At 37.0% G+C, this 18,666-nt stretch overlaps 4 protein-coding genes across 8 annotated transcripts in view; 1 reads left to right on the top strand and 3 right to left on the bottom strand.

Moving 5' to 3' along the window:
• LOC148951137 (E3 ubiquitin-protein ligase RNF126-like) overlaps positions 1–8,846 on the bottom strand; it is a 38,977-nt gene extending 30,131 nt beyond the window's left edge. The window contains exon 1 of the mRNA XM_089091006.1: positions 8,741–8,846. Within this exon, the coding sequence (XP_088947132.1) occupies positions 8,741–8,846 (106 nt within the window). The remainder of the gene's footprint in view (positions 1–8,740) is intronic.
• Positions 2,165–18,666, top strand: part of LOC148951134 (leucine-rich repeat protein 1-like) — a 37,130-nt gene continuing 20,628 nt past the window's right edge. Inside the window, exons 1-3 of one of the 5 annotated variants that reach the window (XM_089090655.1) lie at positions 2,188–2,250; positions 7,176–7,272; positions 15,639–15,900. In XM_089090655.1, the coding sequence (XP_088946781.1) occupies positions 15,730–15,900 (171 nt within the window). In that variant the 5' untranslated portion in view covers positions 2,188–2,250; positions 7,176–7,272; positions 15,639–15,729. Of the gene's footprint in view, positions 2,376–7,175; positions 7,273–15,638; positions 15,901–18,666 lie in introns of all 5 variants that reach the window. The other 4 variants (XM_089090656.1, XM_089090651.1, XM_089090652.1 and 1 more) reach the window with 4 other exon arrangements.
• LOC148951136 (uncharacterized) lies at positions 9,812–10,168 on the bottom strand. The gene has a single exon (XM_089091005.1). It carries the CDS (start codon positions 10,166–10,168, stop codon positions 9,812–9,814), a length of 357 nt encoding a protein of 118 aa, XP_088947131.1.
• On the bottom strand, positions 11,111–11,668 carry LOC148951135 (uncharacterized). The gene has a single exon (XM_089091004.1). It carries the CDS (start codon positions 11,666–11,668, stop codon positions 11,111–11,113), a length of 558 nt encoding a protein of 185 aa, XP_088947130.1.

Genomic DNA, 18,666 nt, shown 5'->3' with positions numbered 1-18,666 from the left:
GAGGAGTCTTTTATAAATCATTTTCTCCATTATTTTCCCCATCACAGGTGTAATCATTATGGGCCTATAAGACTCAGGGTTATCTTTTTGTTTATTTTTCTTTAGGATTGGTAGGAGGGACGAACATTTCCATATATTGGGGAACATAGAAGATGCCCACGCATGATTATAAAATTTTAGCAATTCTTGTTTGTATGAAAGTGTGAGATTCTTTATCCATGTAGGGTGTATATTGTCATAGCTACTGCTAGTTTTGGACCTAATATGATGTATTGCATTATTCAATTCCTGGATTGAAAATGGATTAGTTATGTACTCGGATCCTGGGCGTGGTTGGTAACTAGGGTTCATAGGAATTGTGGACAGCTTGCTTTGATAATTTGATGTTAGCTTATTAACAAAAAGAGTTGCAAATAGGTTAGCCTTTTCATTATCATTGTCATAATGGGTATTATTATGTATAAGCTCATACAGGAGTGGGTTGGGAGAAGTCTTTTTCCCACATATGTGGCTTATGACTTTATGTATAATTGGCTCATTTGTTTCTCTGGAGAGATTATTTGCAAAATTATTCCAGTATTTATATTTAGCATCTATTATAGTCCTTTTTAGATTAGAGTCTGCTTGTAATTTTTTTAAATATGTAGTAGGTGTTGGTTTTTTTATGAATTCTGTCCTAGCTGCCTTTTTTATCCTCCATTTATTTAGGCACTCATTTGACCACCATGCTTTAGGAATTTGTTTAGGGAATGTTTTCTTAGGTGTTGTCCTGGGGATAGCATGATTAGCTGTATTTATTAATAAAGATGTCAATGCTTCAGCATGTGTGTCAACTGTTGTGTTAGAAATGCATGAACTTTGGGTGAAACTTGTAATTTCATCATTTAGCTTATTTTGGAAAATAGACCAATTTGCTTTAGTGTTGATATATTTGGATGTATGAGATAAAGTTTCAGCAGATTCTGAGGTTAGGCTGAGGTTTGTATTCCTTGTGTGGTTTGATTTGCCCAAATAGGAATAATTTTTCTGGGATATCAATTTTATCCTTCAGTGTGAATAAGAAGGATCTACTAGTTTTTAGGCCATTAGAGTTGGGTTTTCCAAGTTGGGTAACATCCTCAACTGGGATTGTGTTTCCAGCCCTATCTGAAAGGCCTTCTTTTAACTCCTGAGTAGATATCTCTGGGGGAACATTATAAACTACCATTTTTGTTGGTGATTGTTTTGGGTTCCAATTAGATGCAATAATTGGGGTATTCAGAAGGGATTTAAGGTTAATTATTGTATCTGCTGATTTCTGATCTTTTACAGCTATTAGCAGAGATCCATCATGGTTAATGTTAAGAGAAAACGTTGCTTTTAGCAATTTAAAAATTGCAAATTTTATTGCAATGATCATTTTTATTTCAAAGGGGACAGTGGGAGTAATTTTAAGGTAAATTCCTAAGTTTTTTGAGGTAGGATCTTGAACAGGGAGAGGGGAACTGCTTTTAATTGGGGAGATTTTTTTCCTTTTAGAACTTCTAGAGAGGACCTCTTGAAACCCATTATAATCATTTATGGTTGCATTAGCCCCTACACTTATAATTTTCCTATTCTCCGAATTGAAGCTATCATTAGAACTTTGAGATAGCGTGCTTGACCAGCCAGGATGGGTATCTTTCACTATGACACTTTCACTGGAATTTGATTTGGGATCTGGGGGGCCTTTTTTTTTTTGGAGGACTTCTAATCATTGCCTATTGGAAAAAGCTTTAAACACAAAAATAAAACTAAAACAAGAAGGGAAAATAGATGATATCAAACCGTCTGCACTATACTATGGGGAGTATAAACACCACAGTATAGCCCTGAGGATGACTTAAGCAGAATTGGTTTAGTACAACTGCTGATTAGAAGAAATAATAATCACAAGAAAATATATTTCGATTTTCTTATAAAGGTTGAACTTGATTGGTTGGTTATAAAGGTTGAACTTGATTGGGAAGATTTGTAAATCCAACGTAGCCTGGTATTTCAGGGTTTGAAGACAATTAAGAATTGTGAATGATTCATTTCTAACAAAGTAGATGGTGCGTCAAAAATTCTTGTGTTTCTTCCTAATGAGCCAAATTACAAATTTTAGAAAGTACGGTTAAACATTTATAGAAGAAAGGTAAAAAAAGGAAAACTCATCCTTCTTTGCACTCCCTAATCTTTAGCAAAGATTTTGCAATAATGAAGCATTGGATGATTGTAAAATACATAGAAGTATCTTGCCTGGCTATATGTTCACTTTGTATATAATGAGTGCTACTCCTCCCTTATGTTTACTCATATTCCTAGCCAACTTTATTTGTGTTAATGGATTACTATGTTGTAGCCTACAGGCTAGGGTAAAAGTTTGCAATTTTGCCCATTGATAAGGAGACATGTTAAGAAAACATTCCTTACTTAAAATATTTATAATGATCCTAGTGACATAGCCTAGTTGTATATCCACTCTGATTAGGCTATTGGAAAAAACTAGTTTATAAGGCTATATAAAATGGTACTATCTAATCTCCTTATAACTAAAAAAATTTTTGCAATCTAGTTGGAAAAATTTTTGGTAAAATTCTACTTTAGCTACTTTTGGCTATCTTGGAATGGGGTTAGGTTAGAAAAAAGAAACTTTCAGGGATGGGTCTACAGGCTAAAGTATGTCTCGGGAAGGTATTTTGAAGTACCTACCTCCACTCCTTCTCCCTCTAGAGGGTCGTGAAATTTTGCCTACATGACAGGTCTATACCCATTGAAATTTTGACAAAACAACATTTTACATTAATTTTCAGTTATCAGTTTCTTTTTCTCTGGCTTTAGCTCTGAAAATGCAGTTTCAGTTATTTGAGCAGAATTTTAAGCCATATAAATAGTTTATTTCAAAAATTTAGGAAATGTATTTGCATATCTTTAAAACCATATAAATTGGGATTGAGCAAAGTTGTGAAGCTGAAAAATTTTTTGTTTGTACTTCATTTAAGCAGAAGATCTATTTTGCAAGGTTTCACTTCTATAACTCACATATTTTTAAAGGTCAGAATCTTCTCGAGGGAGAAGGAGTGGAGGTGGGTAGTTTAAAATACCTTCCTAGGACATACTTTTGCCTGTAGACCTATCCCTGAAAGTTTCATCTTCTTAACCTAACCCCTTTCCAAGATAGTCAAAAGTAGCTAAAGTAGAATTTTACCTATTTTCCAATCAGTTGACTAATAACTTCTCCCCAGCAACACTTAATTTTGACAATGGTAAAAATTTAGAATTGTGGCTCCTGATAAGGAGACAGGTTAAGAAAACAATTCTTACTTTAAAATAGGCCTATATATAATGATCATAGTTTTCATATTATCCAAGGGGAGAACCTTTATCAACAAGTCTTTCCTCTTTTTTCCTTCTTTTTCCAACTTAAAAGAAAAAATTTACAATTTTTGCCATGCTCTCTATGCAATACCTAAATCTTTTGAAATTGCTGCTATGAATTGTTCTCATAGATAGCATTCATCCCAGTCAATGTTAATTCCGTTTTTTTTAATGATACATAAAGCAGTGGTGAAAATACAAAATATTGCTATAAATATACATATACATACAGAGTATATATCCCCATCCCCCTAATGTGCAAATATATAACTAAAATTGCATTCTGAACCTAAATATAACCAAATGAACTGTACCCCAACCCCTAAATGTATCCAAATCAGGGTCAATATCTACCAAATCATATTATTGAGTTAGGAATAAAGTGAATACACTATTTGATGACTTTTTTTATGGTGATTACAAATAAAATAAGCATTTCTATTGGAAATGAAGTTCAGCCCCCCCCCCCCTAGATAGGCTATACCTAACCTAACCCTGGATTGGCCTATAAATGGGCTGGGCTGAAATTCATTTCTGATAGAAATGCTTATTATATTTGTAATCAGCATAAAAAAAGGCATCAAATGGTGTATTCACTTTATTCCTAACTCAATAATATGATTTGTTAGATATTGACCCAAATCAGGGTATATATTTGTACATCAGGGGGGTAGAGGCAAAATTTATTTGTGATGTAAATGAAGGTTATATTTAGAATCAAAATGCAATTTTGGATGTATATTTGCACATTAAGGGGTGGGGGTATATACTCTGTATGTACATGTATATTTATGGCAATATTTTGTATTTTTGCCACTGCTCTACCTATCATTAAAAAAAAAACAGAATTAACAATGACTAGGATGAACACTATCTATACAGGATGAACACTAACAATTTATAGCAGCAATTTCAAAAGATTTGCACATTGGTTTTACAGCATAGAAAAAATGTAAATTTCTTTCTTTTAAGTTAGAAAAAGAAGAAAGATTTGAGGATTAAAGGTTCTCCCCTGGAATAATATGTTAACTAGGATCATTATACATATTTTAAAGTAAGAATTGTTTTCTTAACATGTCTCCTTACCAGGAGCCACAATTCTAAATTTTTACCTTGCCAACTAGCTGGAAAGAAACATTGTCCCAGAAAACAATTCATTTTCCAACTTGTTGACTAATAACTTATCCCTAGTAATACTTAATTTTGCCAATTAGGTGGAAAGAAACGTTGCCCCAGAAAACAATTTATTTTCCAACTAGCTGACTAATAACTTCTCCCCAGCAACACTTAAATTTGCCAACTAGCTGGAAACAAACATTGCCCCAGAAAACAATTCATTTTTCAACTTGTTGACTAGTAACTTCTCCCCAACAAAACTTCATTTTTTTAATAGGCTTTCACCCTGGCCTATTTATTATAGGCTAGGCTACTTGAAACTGCAAGTGCACACATCTCTACGAATAGAAGGGTAAATTAGTCAAATTTCCAAATATGGTAAAATTTCAGTTTAGCAGCACTTCTCAAAAAACATAGTGGGCTGATAAAATAACAATGTTCTTTTTCAATATATTTGTTGTTATCCTGACAACAAAGCAACCCTCCCTCCCTGATGATCCCATCAATATATACAAAACTAAAAGAAAATTCTAAAAAGTGGATGTCAATTTGCTAGATGTTTTCCATAGAAATTGTCTACATATTGTTTGGGGTACCCAGATGACTGACCATATTTTAAATAGTAGGCTGTACAAAAAATGTGGTTCAATCCTGCTTTCTGGGGCTATAATGAAAGAAAGGTTGAGATGGCTAGGGCACATTCTGCAGATGAGGGATGACAAATTGCCAAAGGTTTTTTTTTTGGCCAACTGTCTAGTAGGGTGGTCCTTATTTTTCAAAGTAGGATTTCTTCAGCAGGCACCCCCTAATCTTGTTTCTATTGTTAAAATACCACACAATCCCAAAAAAGAGCCAAATATATTAATATTAAGAGGTCCCTACAAGAGGTTAAAGTTTTTGGTTACTGCATGCTCATTGCTCAATGCTGCATGCCTTGCACAGTTTTCAACATTTCAAAAATCAGCACTACACTATAATACAGCATGATAGCTTTCTGAACTGCTGGACTTTTTTACTTATTTATCTGCAGGCTTCCCACAATACATTTCAGCACAGGACGTTATTTTTGTTCTATGCAATGTGAGTGAAAATGCAAATTTCAGGTTTTTATTAGTTTTATGAACTGCAATATATTAATTATGCTTCACACTGATATAGGTAACTTTATTAATCTCATACTTTGTTGAAGATACACTGACACTGACACAGCAATGAGTGACAGCATGGACTGCATGGTTTGTACAAGTGACAGTACTGATGCAATATTAAAACCAACTAAAAGAACTGAAACAGACATATGGCTCATTGGGCAATTATCAAACACTCTAATTTCAACAAAACTACCAATCTGTGGGGAGGAGGGATTTTTCCGTGGAGGTTTAGCCAGATTTCCTGGCATTATTTAAAAAACGATCAGAAAATAAACGAAAAAACAAGTTTCTTCAATTGAAAGTAAGTAGTAACATTAAAACTTAAAACGAACAGAAAATATTGCGTATTTTAGGTGGGTTGCTCCAATAATGATGGCGGGATGTACCTTGGTGCCGTTTGTTCCTCCACTTAGCGGAGCCCGACATTCTCTCTACTTTTGGGTAGATGTGCCGGTTTCTGGGTCAACAAAATTATTTTTGTGATTCACTTTCAAATGAGTGAAACCTGCTTGTTCCAGCTCACTTTTGTTGTACCCCTTCTAACAATCTGAAATGATTATTGAACATCCATGGTGGAAAGTATATTATGTCACTAGTCCAAGCCAACTGACCAGTGTCCTCAATAATCGCGTTAATAATGAACTAAAATGAACTAGGTCAAGAATCGTGTTAATAATGAACTTCTCTTTGTCCTTGAGACGGTCAGCCGACGCCGAAGCTCCCAATTAGGTCAGCCACCACTCAATAGGGGGGTGGGGATAAAGTATAGTGGGTTTGCATGCAAAATATGTTAGCTAAAGTTATTCTGCATATTATGAAGTAAGAATTGTTATTAGTGTTGGGTGATATTTTGATTAATTGATATATTGATATTTTTACTTTCAATATATCGATATCGATATTTTGGATCAGTTTTTTGCTATCTCATGGGTTTGCCGAAGTTTAGTAACGCAAATGGCAAATGAAGAGTATTTTGTATAACATTTGGAACTTGTTAAGAATCCAGTAGTCACGCGAGAATTGTATTGGGAGAACAGATAGGCATTACCCGGTACTTATATGAGACGCTATATAAATTATTTGAAAAAAAGTACGTTTTCTAAAGAGTTAAATAGGCTGAGTCACAAGTTTGTACCTTAAAACGTACAGGGATTAGGAGGTGCAGTTGGGGGACTGCCGCCCCCCAAACCCCCGCTTCCGTATATGAAAGGGGCTGTGCCCTTTTCAACGCCTCGCTCTTTACGCTAAAGTTTTTATTGTTTAAAAAAAAGAGGTGTGAGAAAGTCAAACTTGAGCGTACAGAGAGAGGCGTTGAGGAGAGCACAGCCCCTTTCATATACAGAAGCGGGGTTTTGGGGGGTGGCAGCCCCCCAACTGCACCTCCTAATCCCTGTACGTTTTAAGGTTCGAACTTGTGACTCAGCCTCTTTAGCTCTTTAGAAAACGTAGTTTTTTTCAAATAATTTCTGCACGTTTTTGTACAGTTTATTATTTATTATTGCTTGACTAACTGTTAGCTGATCTTTTCAGGAGTTAAAGATGGGGTGCTGTCGCCTCCCAAACCCCCCGCTCTTGAAGATTCTTGTGTTAAGGCTTTTAGTTCCTGAATACTCAAATCAAATGCACACAAAAATTTTTTTTTCCATTTGTCTTTAAGCATGTGGGTAGGTGACATGTTTTCAAAACTGTTGTGACTTACCGGTAACCTGAAGGCCGATAGTGATGCTCTTCTGGAGATACCTGTTGAGCCAAAAGAGTTAATACATTTTGAATGAAAAAGAAACTGAGTTTCTTTTTTAAAATTTAAATTCAGTATATCAAAAATTTTCTCTGACAGGGAATCGAACCCGGATCTTCTGCCTGACAGTCAGGAACAGCGACCATTGTACCACAGAGACACTTGTTATATTATTTGAGTATCTCGCATATATTTTTGACGCAAGTAAATCCTCGCAAATCTTAATATTTGGTTTTTGGAAAATAGGGAAGGAAGGATCGGATTGAGCTTAAATTTTGAGAATAAACCCTCGGGCCTCAGAGCAGCTTATCGTCCAAATTTCAGTCTAATCAGACAACGTTAAAGGGGGGCTGTGGTGGGAAAAATTAACATGGGCTCTTATAGGAAAACGAGGTTTTTCGTAAATGTAAATTCGGGGGATAATTTTTTCGGTCTGAAAATATCAAAAGGCCCTAACAGGTTGAATTCCGCTTCGAATGAGTCCTCATTCACCTGGATCCGTTGCCAACTGTGGCCTGTAGGCGTGGCTGAAAAAAAAAAAAAGAGAAATGAACTTTAAGTGGCTATATTTGTTTTTTGGAAAACAGAGAAGGAGTGATCGGATTGAGCTGAAATTTCGAGGATAAGCTCCCGGGCCCTAGGAAAGCTTAACTTCTAAATTTCAGCCCAATCGGACAACGTTAAAGGGGGGCTGTGGTCTTAGGGTCGAAACTTCCAGCCCACTTTTACCCATGAAGATAAAGTTGGAGGGGGGGTGAAATTTTGCACGTTTCTTAGTTGGAGCTTGGGCTACAAAATGCGATCACCGCTGTCTCTCTGCGACCGCTAGGACCGGAAATCGCTTAACATTGTGGTGGGTCACCTCTTTAAAGAGGCACAAGTGTGCCTCCTTGACAAAGGGTTTCGGACTCCAGGAACTATATTTAAACTTTAGTTTTTTTGGGTTTTGGGGGATAAAAGGTACCTAGGTTGGGTTAGGCTAGATTAGTTTACGTATTTAATATATGCTATGCTTTACCCCCACCCACCCTAATGTGCAAATATATAGACCAAATTTGTTTTTAAACTATTATATTTTCATCCTATTTTGTTTTATTTCATTAGCATTAACGAAACTTCACTTATCGCGTGACTACTGGATTCTTAACAAGTACCTAATTTTTTTTTGCAAATTCAAATAATATAAAATTAATCATTAAAAAAAAACTTCAATTGCATAAATGAATATAATACAAATCCAGATTCGGAATTATTTGGGCTCACGAAAAGAGAAAAATAAACTACTGGCTATTCAAAAACAACAGCATGTCAATGTTTTTCCCTGAGAGTCAGTTCCGCCATTCAGTGATTATCTGACCAGCCTTGTAAAACACTCTTTCAGAAGGGACACTGGTAGCGGGCACATGCATGAATTTCATTGCAACTTTGTACAGGTATTTTTGGGACCCAATAGCAAGAGACATCTAACTACTTGAGTGGACAAGTTTCTCTTGAAACTATTAGCTCCCTATTGAAAGTTTGCAGATCCATGATTTTATTCGGCTGCTGTCGAAGCATGTCCTGCATTGACTATAAGGACTTTATCGTATGAGCCCCACAAACTGGCTTTATTCTGATATGACTGCATCGCAGGGACTGCGATGGTACTTGTATCTTCTGATCGAGATTCAGCAGCCAGCAAGGCCAAATCAATCTCGTTTGCAATTTTGATCTCAACTTGTAGAAGATCGTCAGGTGAAATATACATTTTCTTGAAACGCGGGTCAAGATATGTGGCAATTATAATGGATGTGACTTGACCAAGGCTTAGAAACCTACAATGCATTTTATTCAGCAAAACCTTTTGAAGCTCATCAGCCACATCTGAGAATCCGCCAAAATCTACCTGAACAAGGTGGCGTCTCAAAATATTAGACAAAGGCAGGGCTTTCGAGATGAAAGGAAATCTTTCAGAAGAGAGCTCAATAGTTTTCTCTTCAAAGGGTGTAAGCACCGCAATCACGTTTGAAATAACACCCCACTAACTATCAGTGGGTATGGTCCACTTTACCGAGAAGCACAAGCAAACTTGTTACTGACTCTTTTAAATCTTGTAGACAGCGCAACATAGTGAGAAGCGAATTCCATCTAGTGGTCACATCAGGTTTTAGTTGTTTGGTACAAACATTGTCAATAGAGATTTGAACCTGGCGCAACTTGTCGGTAGCTACAACACTACGTCTGAAAAATTCACAATATTTCTAGCCTTTTTGACAAGAGGCAACAATTCAGCAGTATCATTAATAGCACCCCCACAATCAAATTTAGAGTATGATTCAGTGGCAATTTTCATAAGGTGAGCCTTAATAGCATCAGCAGTATATATATAGCTCATATATATGTATATATATATATATATATATATATATATATATATATATCCCTTACCTTAGTCTTTAGTTCCTCCTGTACCTCCAGAGGCACATAGGGCATCCGTTAACAGCCTCCAATCATCCCGGAAATGAGCTGCGGCGTAGATGTCCTCCCACTCGTGGATTAAGGATGCATGATGGGCTCTCCTCTCCCGCTCATATGTCCTGTGAAGCCTGTTTTTGGGCCTTCCTCGTTGACGCGTGTCTTCTGGTTGCCACTGGAGAAGCATATTAGACAGTGTCGATCCTGGCGTACGGTTAACATGGCCAAGATAGTGCCATCTTCGTTGCCAGAATACATTAGCGACATCAGGCTGGTTTGTGTAGTGGCGAATTTCCAAGTTTGTTACCCTACCCTTCCGGTTAATATTCATGATACGTTGAAGACAGTTGTTTTCATATGCAGTCGTGTTTCTTGCTCAGCTGTGAGTTTTAAGCATTCCATCGTGTACGTCAAGATTGAAAGGATGTTGTTTCTGAAAAGGCGAAGTTTTAGCTGGAGTGAGTACTTTGCTGATCTCCAGACTGGTCGAAGTCATTGAAATGCCGAGCTTACCAGGGCTATTCGTGTTCTCAGCTCTTTTTCAGAATTGCCACTAAACGAGACTGTGCTACCAAGATATCGGAAGTCGGTGACTTGCTCTATGCTTTCAGTCCCCAACTGGATATTCATCGGTGAGTTAGTGGTTGACATCGCTTTGGTTTTGGGGGCGTTGATATGTAACCCAAACTGCTCGGCTCTTTTAGCTAACTTGCATAAAAAGTCTTGAAGTTTGCTTTTGTCTTTCTCCATCAATCCAACATCGTCTGCAAAGTCGAGATCTTTGACTAGTTTGCCTGCAATTCTGATCCCATATCCATCAATTTGTCTGAATATGCAGTCCACTATGAGAATAAAGAGGAATGGAGACAATACGCATCCTTGTTTGACACCTGTCATCACTTTGAAATATCTTGTATTTCCTTCAGAGGTTCTCACGCAGCATTCCGTGTCTTCGTACATTGCCATGATAAGGTGAACCAGCTTTTCAGGAATACCGTAGAAGATCAGGATCCTCCATAGTATTGGGCCTCCATAATTGGGTTTCCGACCTTGTCTCCACTCATTTGATTCTTCAAGCATGATGCGCAGTGTGAATATCAGATCGGCGCAAGATCTTTTTGGGTGGAAACCATGTTGCTCCTCGCGTAAATGCGGGTCTAAGGCAGCTTGAAGTCCTGTCAGGATGATTATGCAGAAGAGTTTTCCGGGTGTCGAGAGGAGGTTGATGCCTCCGTAATTGCCATAGACTGTCGCGTCTTCTTTTTTGAACAATTTAATAATGGTTCTTGTTCTTTAGTCTTTGGGGACTTTCTTTTTGCCAGAGGAGGGAAAAGAAGCCTAGCCACACTGAAAGGGACCTGTGGATTGATGAATTGACCATTTCTCCAAATATATGGTCACTACCCGGAGATTTTCCATTCTTCAGCTTATACGAGGCTGAAAGGATCTCATTCGCCGTTGGCTCGTCTTCATTAATGAAGAGATCCAAAAATGGGCTGTCCGGAATATCTGGTGGAACAGAAGGTGACAGGCGATTGAGAAGGCTTTCGAAGTAATCCGCCCATCTATTTTTCCGGTCATCTGGATCAGTTAGCAGTCTTCCGTTTTCCTTTTTTACTGGTCTATCTTGTACGTTGGTCTTCCCAATGATTTCTTTAGTTAGGCGATACACAGCTCTCGTGTCATCACGTCGGGCTGCCTCTTCTGCCATTCTTGCTTTCTCATTGAGGTGCTCTTGCTTGTCTGATCTAGCACTTTTTTTCACTTCTCTGTCCATTTCTTTATACACTATGTCTTTCATGACATCAGCAGAAGGATCATTACTGAGCATGCTCTGCGGTCTTCGATCAAGTCCAATGTCTTCTGAGATATCCACAGTTTCTTTATTGACTTTTTAAAGCCAAGAATCTCTTCAGCAGTTTCTGTATAGTACTTTTGCACACTCATTCACGGTTTTTCTAAGTCTTCCGCTATATAGAAGAGTGCCTTAAATCTGTACGAGGGTTGAACGCTGAATTGTCTCCTAACATCTTTGATTCTGAGCTTCTCCAAGTCGCAATTTCTTTGTAATTGTTTGGTTGTCGAGATCTGCTGGAGCGCAGTTTCTACTTGTGTGCTGCTACAAGAAGTTCATGGTCCGACCCGACGTCCGCACTTCTGAGGGATGGAGTCTAGGAATGACTAGAGGGTTTCATAAAAATCGTCTTCCGAGGCTTCGTTGGCATCATTTGTTGGTGCATAGAATATGACTAGTGACAGCTGTGCATCTCTAGGAACAAATCGTGCATACATGATTATCTCGTTAATTGGCTTCCACGTGCAAAGAGTTTTTTCTGCATTTGGGGTCAATTTAATTCTGACTCAAGCTTTATGTCTGTCCAGTTTACTGCTGTACAGAACTGTGTAAGTCGTGTTGCTGTTTACTGCTTTGAGCTTCTTTTCTCCACAGCCTTTCCATCATGCTTCGGTCACTGTGAGGATGTCAAGCCGAAAGTTTTTGCACTCTTGTAGAACTTGCTCAGTTTTTGAAAGAGCCGACATGATCCATACATTCCAAAATACTATTCGTACTGGTTTATTCGCGTTCAGAAATCTGGTCGAGGGGCATGCATGGGTCATCATCATATTGGGATTTGATCCGAGGCTTTTCACTGACGTTTCTTTAGCATATTCTTTTTCTACGGGAGTGACTTGCTAGGCCACGGCCCAACCGGTTTCTTCGGCTCGGCTAGGGGCAGGGACGCCAATCCCTGACCGAGAGGCCTAAACCCCCAGTGCCTATCCAACTTGCAGAGGCTGTTGTCAAAGTCTGGATCTTCCGCCCTTTCGCAGTTGTCCTCCAGGAGAGGATCCTCCCACGATGGCATCCTGCAGTACCATACAATTTAACCCATTGCTGGAAAAAGGTTCGCAACTAGCGGGACGTGTCCATACGCCGGTGTGCCCTGCTCAGTGTGCGTCAGAGGGGCCTTCTTCCTCCTCCGCCTGTATTTATGACCCCCGTGTGAGGGTACCCTAGTTTCAATTATGGACCCCCAGGGGCTAGGTCCTCCCTTGGCTCACGCCTTCCTTTATGGAGGTACCCTACATATCTATAGGACGTTCCCCAATCCGCCACCTGGGGACGTGGTGAGTGGTCTGGGGAGGGCCCCTACTGACTACTGAGAAGGTGACTCAGTAGATACTCTATATATATATATATATATATATATATATATATATATATATATATATATATATATATATATATATATATATATATATATGTATATATATATATATTTATATTTATATATATTATGCATGCATAGTTACAATTAAGATAGATTACCTTATCTTAAGTTATCTGTGACAGATAGCTCCTTTTTCTTGTCAGAATTGTTCAGACTGAGAAAATTCAGCCTGTCTTATCGGCTAGTTTAGCTTTGATAACATTCAAAATCAAAACTTTTCATTATAACATCATTTGTTGTGAACTTTTCATTCTCAGTTGGTAATAATTCACACGTATCTGACTCGGGAGCTGGAAGTGAATTCTTGCGAAAAAAAAATTCCAGGGTAAGATAAGGATATATAAAATCAATTATAAATGAAAGAATTCAAACCTGCAAAGAATCTTGAAGATGTATGCTGAAAATTTGCAGAATTTTTATGTGGTGGATTTTCCGCGGGGAATGTAGGGAGTTAGACCCCTAATAAATATCGGTTTCGATAATACGTTTTGATATCGATATTTGGTCCTATATATTGATATATCAATATCGATATCAAATATCGCCCAACACTAATTTTTATATGCTCTTCGAATGAATTCATAAATATGACGTACTTACTTTACGTGTACTTGTTGTACGTTCAAGCCGCATCCAGGCTCGTCGTGGTGCCCAGCAGTTAACGACATGTTTCTTTCCTGAGATTTTTCTTGAGGGTGGCAGGCTTCATAATTTCAAGCCAGTGACGATCTTAGCATCACCTAAATTTTCGGAAACCCACAATAGGCTCTAGATCAGCCTTGACTGTCGCGAGCCATGTTTTTGCGACTCTGTCTGAGAGGCGAATGCCTAGTATATATTGCAGGCATTTGTGATGAAATACGTCCAAGATTGACGCTTCTGCTGCTTTCAGTGATCAAGTTTCACATCCATAGAGAAGAACAGAGAGTACCATGGCTTGGCAAAGTCGGACCTTTTTGCGTGGAGAGATTTTGCTGTGTTTCCAATTGCGTTCCAATGCGTTTCCAATTGCGTTCCAATGCGTTTCCTCGATTTGACTACCATTTAGGGTCACAAGGGTGTCATCCATCCCAGCTGTCCGCATCATTTCGTCTTCGGTAGACTTATTTGGAGGCCAGTCAAAAGCGCTCTGCTTGCTACTTCATTAATCATGGCCTGGACATTTGTAACAGACTCAGCAAGTATGTCCATATCATCAGCGTGGCATATTCATTATATTGATAAAAAACAAAGCTGGGGCAATAAAAAACGACCAAGAATTACTTAAAAAAAAACTTTTCGAAAAAAAGTTTTTCAAAGGAAATGAAGAGCCATAGGCAATTGTTAATTAAATGAAACATCCCCAAGAAGTGAAGTTAGGTTAATTCTAATGAAATATAACCTTCATATAACCTTTAGTTTATATAATAGTATATTTTGGGCTAAATATTTGCACATTAGAGGGGGGGGTAAAGTATTTGGACAGCACCCCTAACCTAAAAGTCCAATGCATTCTGGCACCCGTCTTTTGTCTTTGTGGCTATGAAACTGGTTTTCTGAGATCTAACCTAAGTGTAATTGTTGTTTGTTTTGTTTAATTGACAAGCACCAAGCCACATTTAACTTGAGAACATTATCAATTAATTCCTATAATAATTGAGGCTCAAAACAACGAAAAATTCCTAAAACCAAAAACGAAGAAAAATTAAATAAATCGCAAAACGAGAAAAAAATAAACTGAACGTTCAATTCAAGTTTAAATGAACAAAAATTACTACAAACAGGAGTTTGGCTACTGCCCTTTTCTGCCTTCCCTAACTACAAAGTCCAAAGCTTGTTGCGTCATTTGCGCTTAACTGAAACGAAATATGTTACAAATAACTTCTTTTAAATTTGCAACATTGAAAAATAAAAACAGAAGTGACGGTGAAGTAGAATTTTGAATTGCTGAATTTCCCTGAATAATATCAGTGTATATTAGGAATATCAGTGTACATTAAATACTCAGTTTATTTTTATTTGTTTTTCCCAGTCATTTTGATTATTATAGTTTATTTGTTGTAGATGCTATGAAAGAAGTATAGTGTTCAAGATACATTTAGTTTTTAAAAAAACGCAACGACGTAACTAGCTTCTTGTTCTTGCCAAATAGATGCTGAATAACTATGCTAAATTATGTGGGGTTATAGTCAATTCCATGCATATATTTTTACTTTCGAAAAAAATCAATAGATTGCTAACGTTTCAATATTTAATGACAAAAAATGTTATCAAATTTATAGAATTAGTTCCACTTTTTTGTTTTCTCGTTTCAGCACAGCAATATGGATTAAAATGTGGCAATACCCTGGGTACTTAATAATTTTGTAACAAGCGAAAAAAAAGTGATAGAAAACTGTGGCACCTTACAATTTGTTATGGTACCTTGCAATTCTTTTTTAGTGTTATTTAAAGAACTCATAAATTTAGTTGATAGTTGGTTCCCAGATAAGTGTTGTGACTCAGATAGAAAATGCCATTCCCAATTAGTTACAGTGCTATTACATTTTATTTTTCGTAATTTCAGCTTTACATTACCTGCTTTTACAGATTTCAAATTGAAGCAAAGGTGTCTGGAATAGTTTTCGAGCTATCGAGTTAGTGATTGTTTGTGAACAAGAGTAGATAGTACGCAATTTGTATGACAATGATTGTACTGCAAATTCACTTTGAAAAGTTTAATAAGAACTTTATCGGCCACTCAGTAACCAAAAGATGCAGGGTTTTTTTTGAGAAGCAAGATGGTGCAATGTATTTTGTTGCTGAAATAGTGAAACCAGATGGAACATTTGGCTGTAAACATGAGTTTAAGGTAATTTTTCTCTAATTTTAAAACATACCTGCACACAAAGGAGGGAGATATTGGATCAGAGGACCTTCCCTTGAAGCAGAGAAAAAACTGTGCATCAACATGTTTTTTTTGTCAACCTTAAACGACAGACCCGTGTTCTTTAATGAGCACTAATAAAGCTTATATATAAACAAAATTGCATAACTATGCACCAATTATTGAATAAAAACCTTATCTGTTTATTTCATTCACACTTTTATTTCATGTTGGTAATGGTATTGATACACAGTGTTGTTAATATGGACCAAGCAGAAAGAGCAGCTTATAATGTAACTAATTGGCAGCAAGATTGTAGGAACTCAAAAATAGCCAAGTAATTTCTTTTCTGGGTACATTAGCCTAAGTCAAATTTGATTAATTTACCAGATTCCTCAAACTAAGTCAAAAGTCGAAAACGTTTTCGATTTATTTTTTTTCAAAAATTGACACTTAACTGTGCAAAGTTGGTTACAAATTCAACGCTCTTCTTCTTCTATTTAACAGCAGGCGGGCTTTTCAGTATTACTATTTAGCCCTTTTCCTTTTGCTTCACTCTGTGGGCTACAGAGCTACTGGCTTGATTGCCTCATATTTATTAGATATATTCAGATATCTTTCAGCAGATCTTTTGACTCTAGGAGTTCAAATATAAGATGATAGATGTCGATTTTTATGCTCTGTGTGCAGGTATAGTTGACTAGGCTCTTGGCTGATAGTGGGATTTTGTGGTGTTTGAAGTATTTTAACAGTTTAGAAAGCAAGGTATGTTGTGCAGATGTCAGCATATTATATTCAAATAGGCAATGGTCAATTGTTTCATTATTCATATTACAATGCCTGCAAAGAGGGGACAGGGGAATTGAACCACTTGAATTAGAAAACTTATATGAGAATGCAAGGAAATTTAGTCCATTTGTTCCAGAACAAATTATATGATAAATTTTAGAAATATACTTATTGGGAAAGGGTGAAAGGATAGGGTTAATCTTATTAAAATTAATATCTGACATCCTCCATCGTTAAATATCTCTAATTGGGATTGGTCTCCCACTTGGCTGGTCAATATTTATAGCAATTTTTGCTATTTCATCAACCTGATGATTACCACTTATGCCAGAGTGGCTAGGAATGTACTGAAAGTAAGTTTTTATGCCACTTGAAGCAAGATTATCAATAATACTGAGACAATGATAAGTGTCAATGTCCAACTTATATTGAGGAGCTGAGGCCAGCAACTCAAGGCTTGATAAAGAGTCGGAATAGATGATAATATTATTCGAATTTTCAATCAAAGGTTGGTTTTGCTTAAGGTGTTCTAATGCCATGATTATGGCATTTAACTCAACAGACATTATAGATAAATTATTAAATAATCTCTCGCCCATTGCAATTTTCAGGTGAGGAAGGAAAACACCACTTGCAACTTTCTCATTCATTTTTGACCCATCAACAAATATTTGGAAGTGATTTTTATAGGTAATTGTATTAAGTTCTGCAAATTTTTTTCTGGACAAAAGCAATGGGGGTTAAATCTTTATTCCATTTTGAAAATTCAGTATTTATTATGGGAAATGACCAAGTCCATGGAGGGTATTGGGGGAAAGTAGGTGCAATAGAATTTGCTGGTACAGGGAACTTCTTTTGAATATTGGCATACTCATCTGCAATACCTCTATACATAACTGGATTTCTTAACCAATTATGTAATGTATGTGAGCTATTTGATTCAATTTTTGTAAGATGTTTTATCAAGAGAAAGCTACGTCTCTCCCTTATTGTTGTTAATCCACTCTCCATAAGCAGAGACTTGGTGCTTGTGGGTTTCCTAAGACCAAATATGAGACGTATTATATCATTTTGTGTTGTTTCAATTTTTTGCATCTGGGTCTTTGCACATGCACCATAGACAATGAGCCCATAGTCAATATGGGGTCTTATATGTGATTTATAAAACTGGAGTAAGGTTTTCCCCTTATAACCCCAGGGTGTGGAAAGAAGTCTTTTTAGTATATTTGCTTTTCTATAGTATTTTTTTTATTGTGTTTGAAATGAGGAGGTGGAAATTAAGTTTTTGGTCAAGCATGAGACCTAGGTAATTAATAAGATTATCTTCTGGAATAGTTGTTTTATTTAGAGTTAGTTTTGCATTAACATGGTTTCGCTTCCGGTGAAATTGGATTATTTTTGACTTGGTGGGTGCAATGGGTAAATCTGAATGTTGAGAGAATTTTTCAAACTGGAAAAGTGACTTTTGCAGATTTGACTGTGCTATCTGAAAGGTGTTGCCAGATGACCATAGCACCAGATCATCAGCATATTGTAGATTCGTGTGGGGTAGGTTCATGTCCCAGAGATATAGGGCAAAAAGGAGGCAACTGAGGACTGCTCCCTGAGGTAGGCCTTTGGATATTGTCTTTTGGGTTGAAGAGGCTGAACCAACACAAACAATGAAACTTCGCACTTCTATGAAGGATTTAATAAAGGATACTAGCTTAGGAGGTATTCCAAGGTTTGCAAGTTTATTTAAAAGGATTTGGTGGTTCACATTGTCATAAGCTCCTTCAAAATCTAGGAAAGCTGCCACTAGGATATTATTTTTTGAGAAAGATTCATTTATTGCATTTGTTAGAAAAATGAAAGCATCTGTTGAGGAGTGGTATTTCCTGAATCCAGTTTGAGTGTGTGGGATCATGTTATTTTTCTCAACAAACCAGAGGAGTCTGTGATAAATCATTTTCTCCATTATTT

The sequence above is a fragment of the Artemia sp. Qi Xiang Cuo genome, chromosome 6 (assembly GCF_049724085.1).
Source record: "Artemia sp. Qi Xiang Cuo chromosome 6, ASM4972408v1, whole genome shotgun sequence".
Lineage (NCBI taxonomy): Eukaryota > Metazoa > Arthropoda > Branchiopoda > Anostraca > Artemiidae > Artemia > Artemia sp. Qi Xiang Cuo.
Note: the sequence above shows the minus strand (reverse complement) of the source record. Positions and strands in the feature narration are given on the sequence as shown.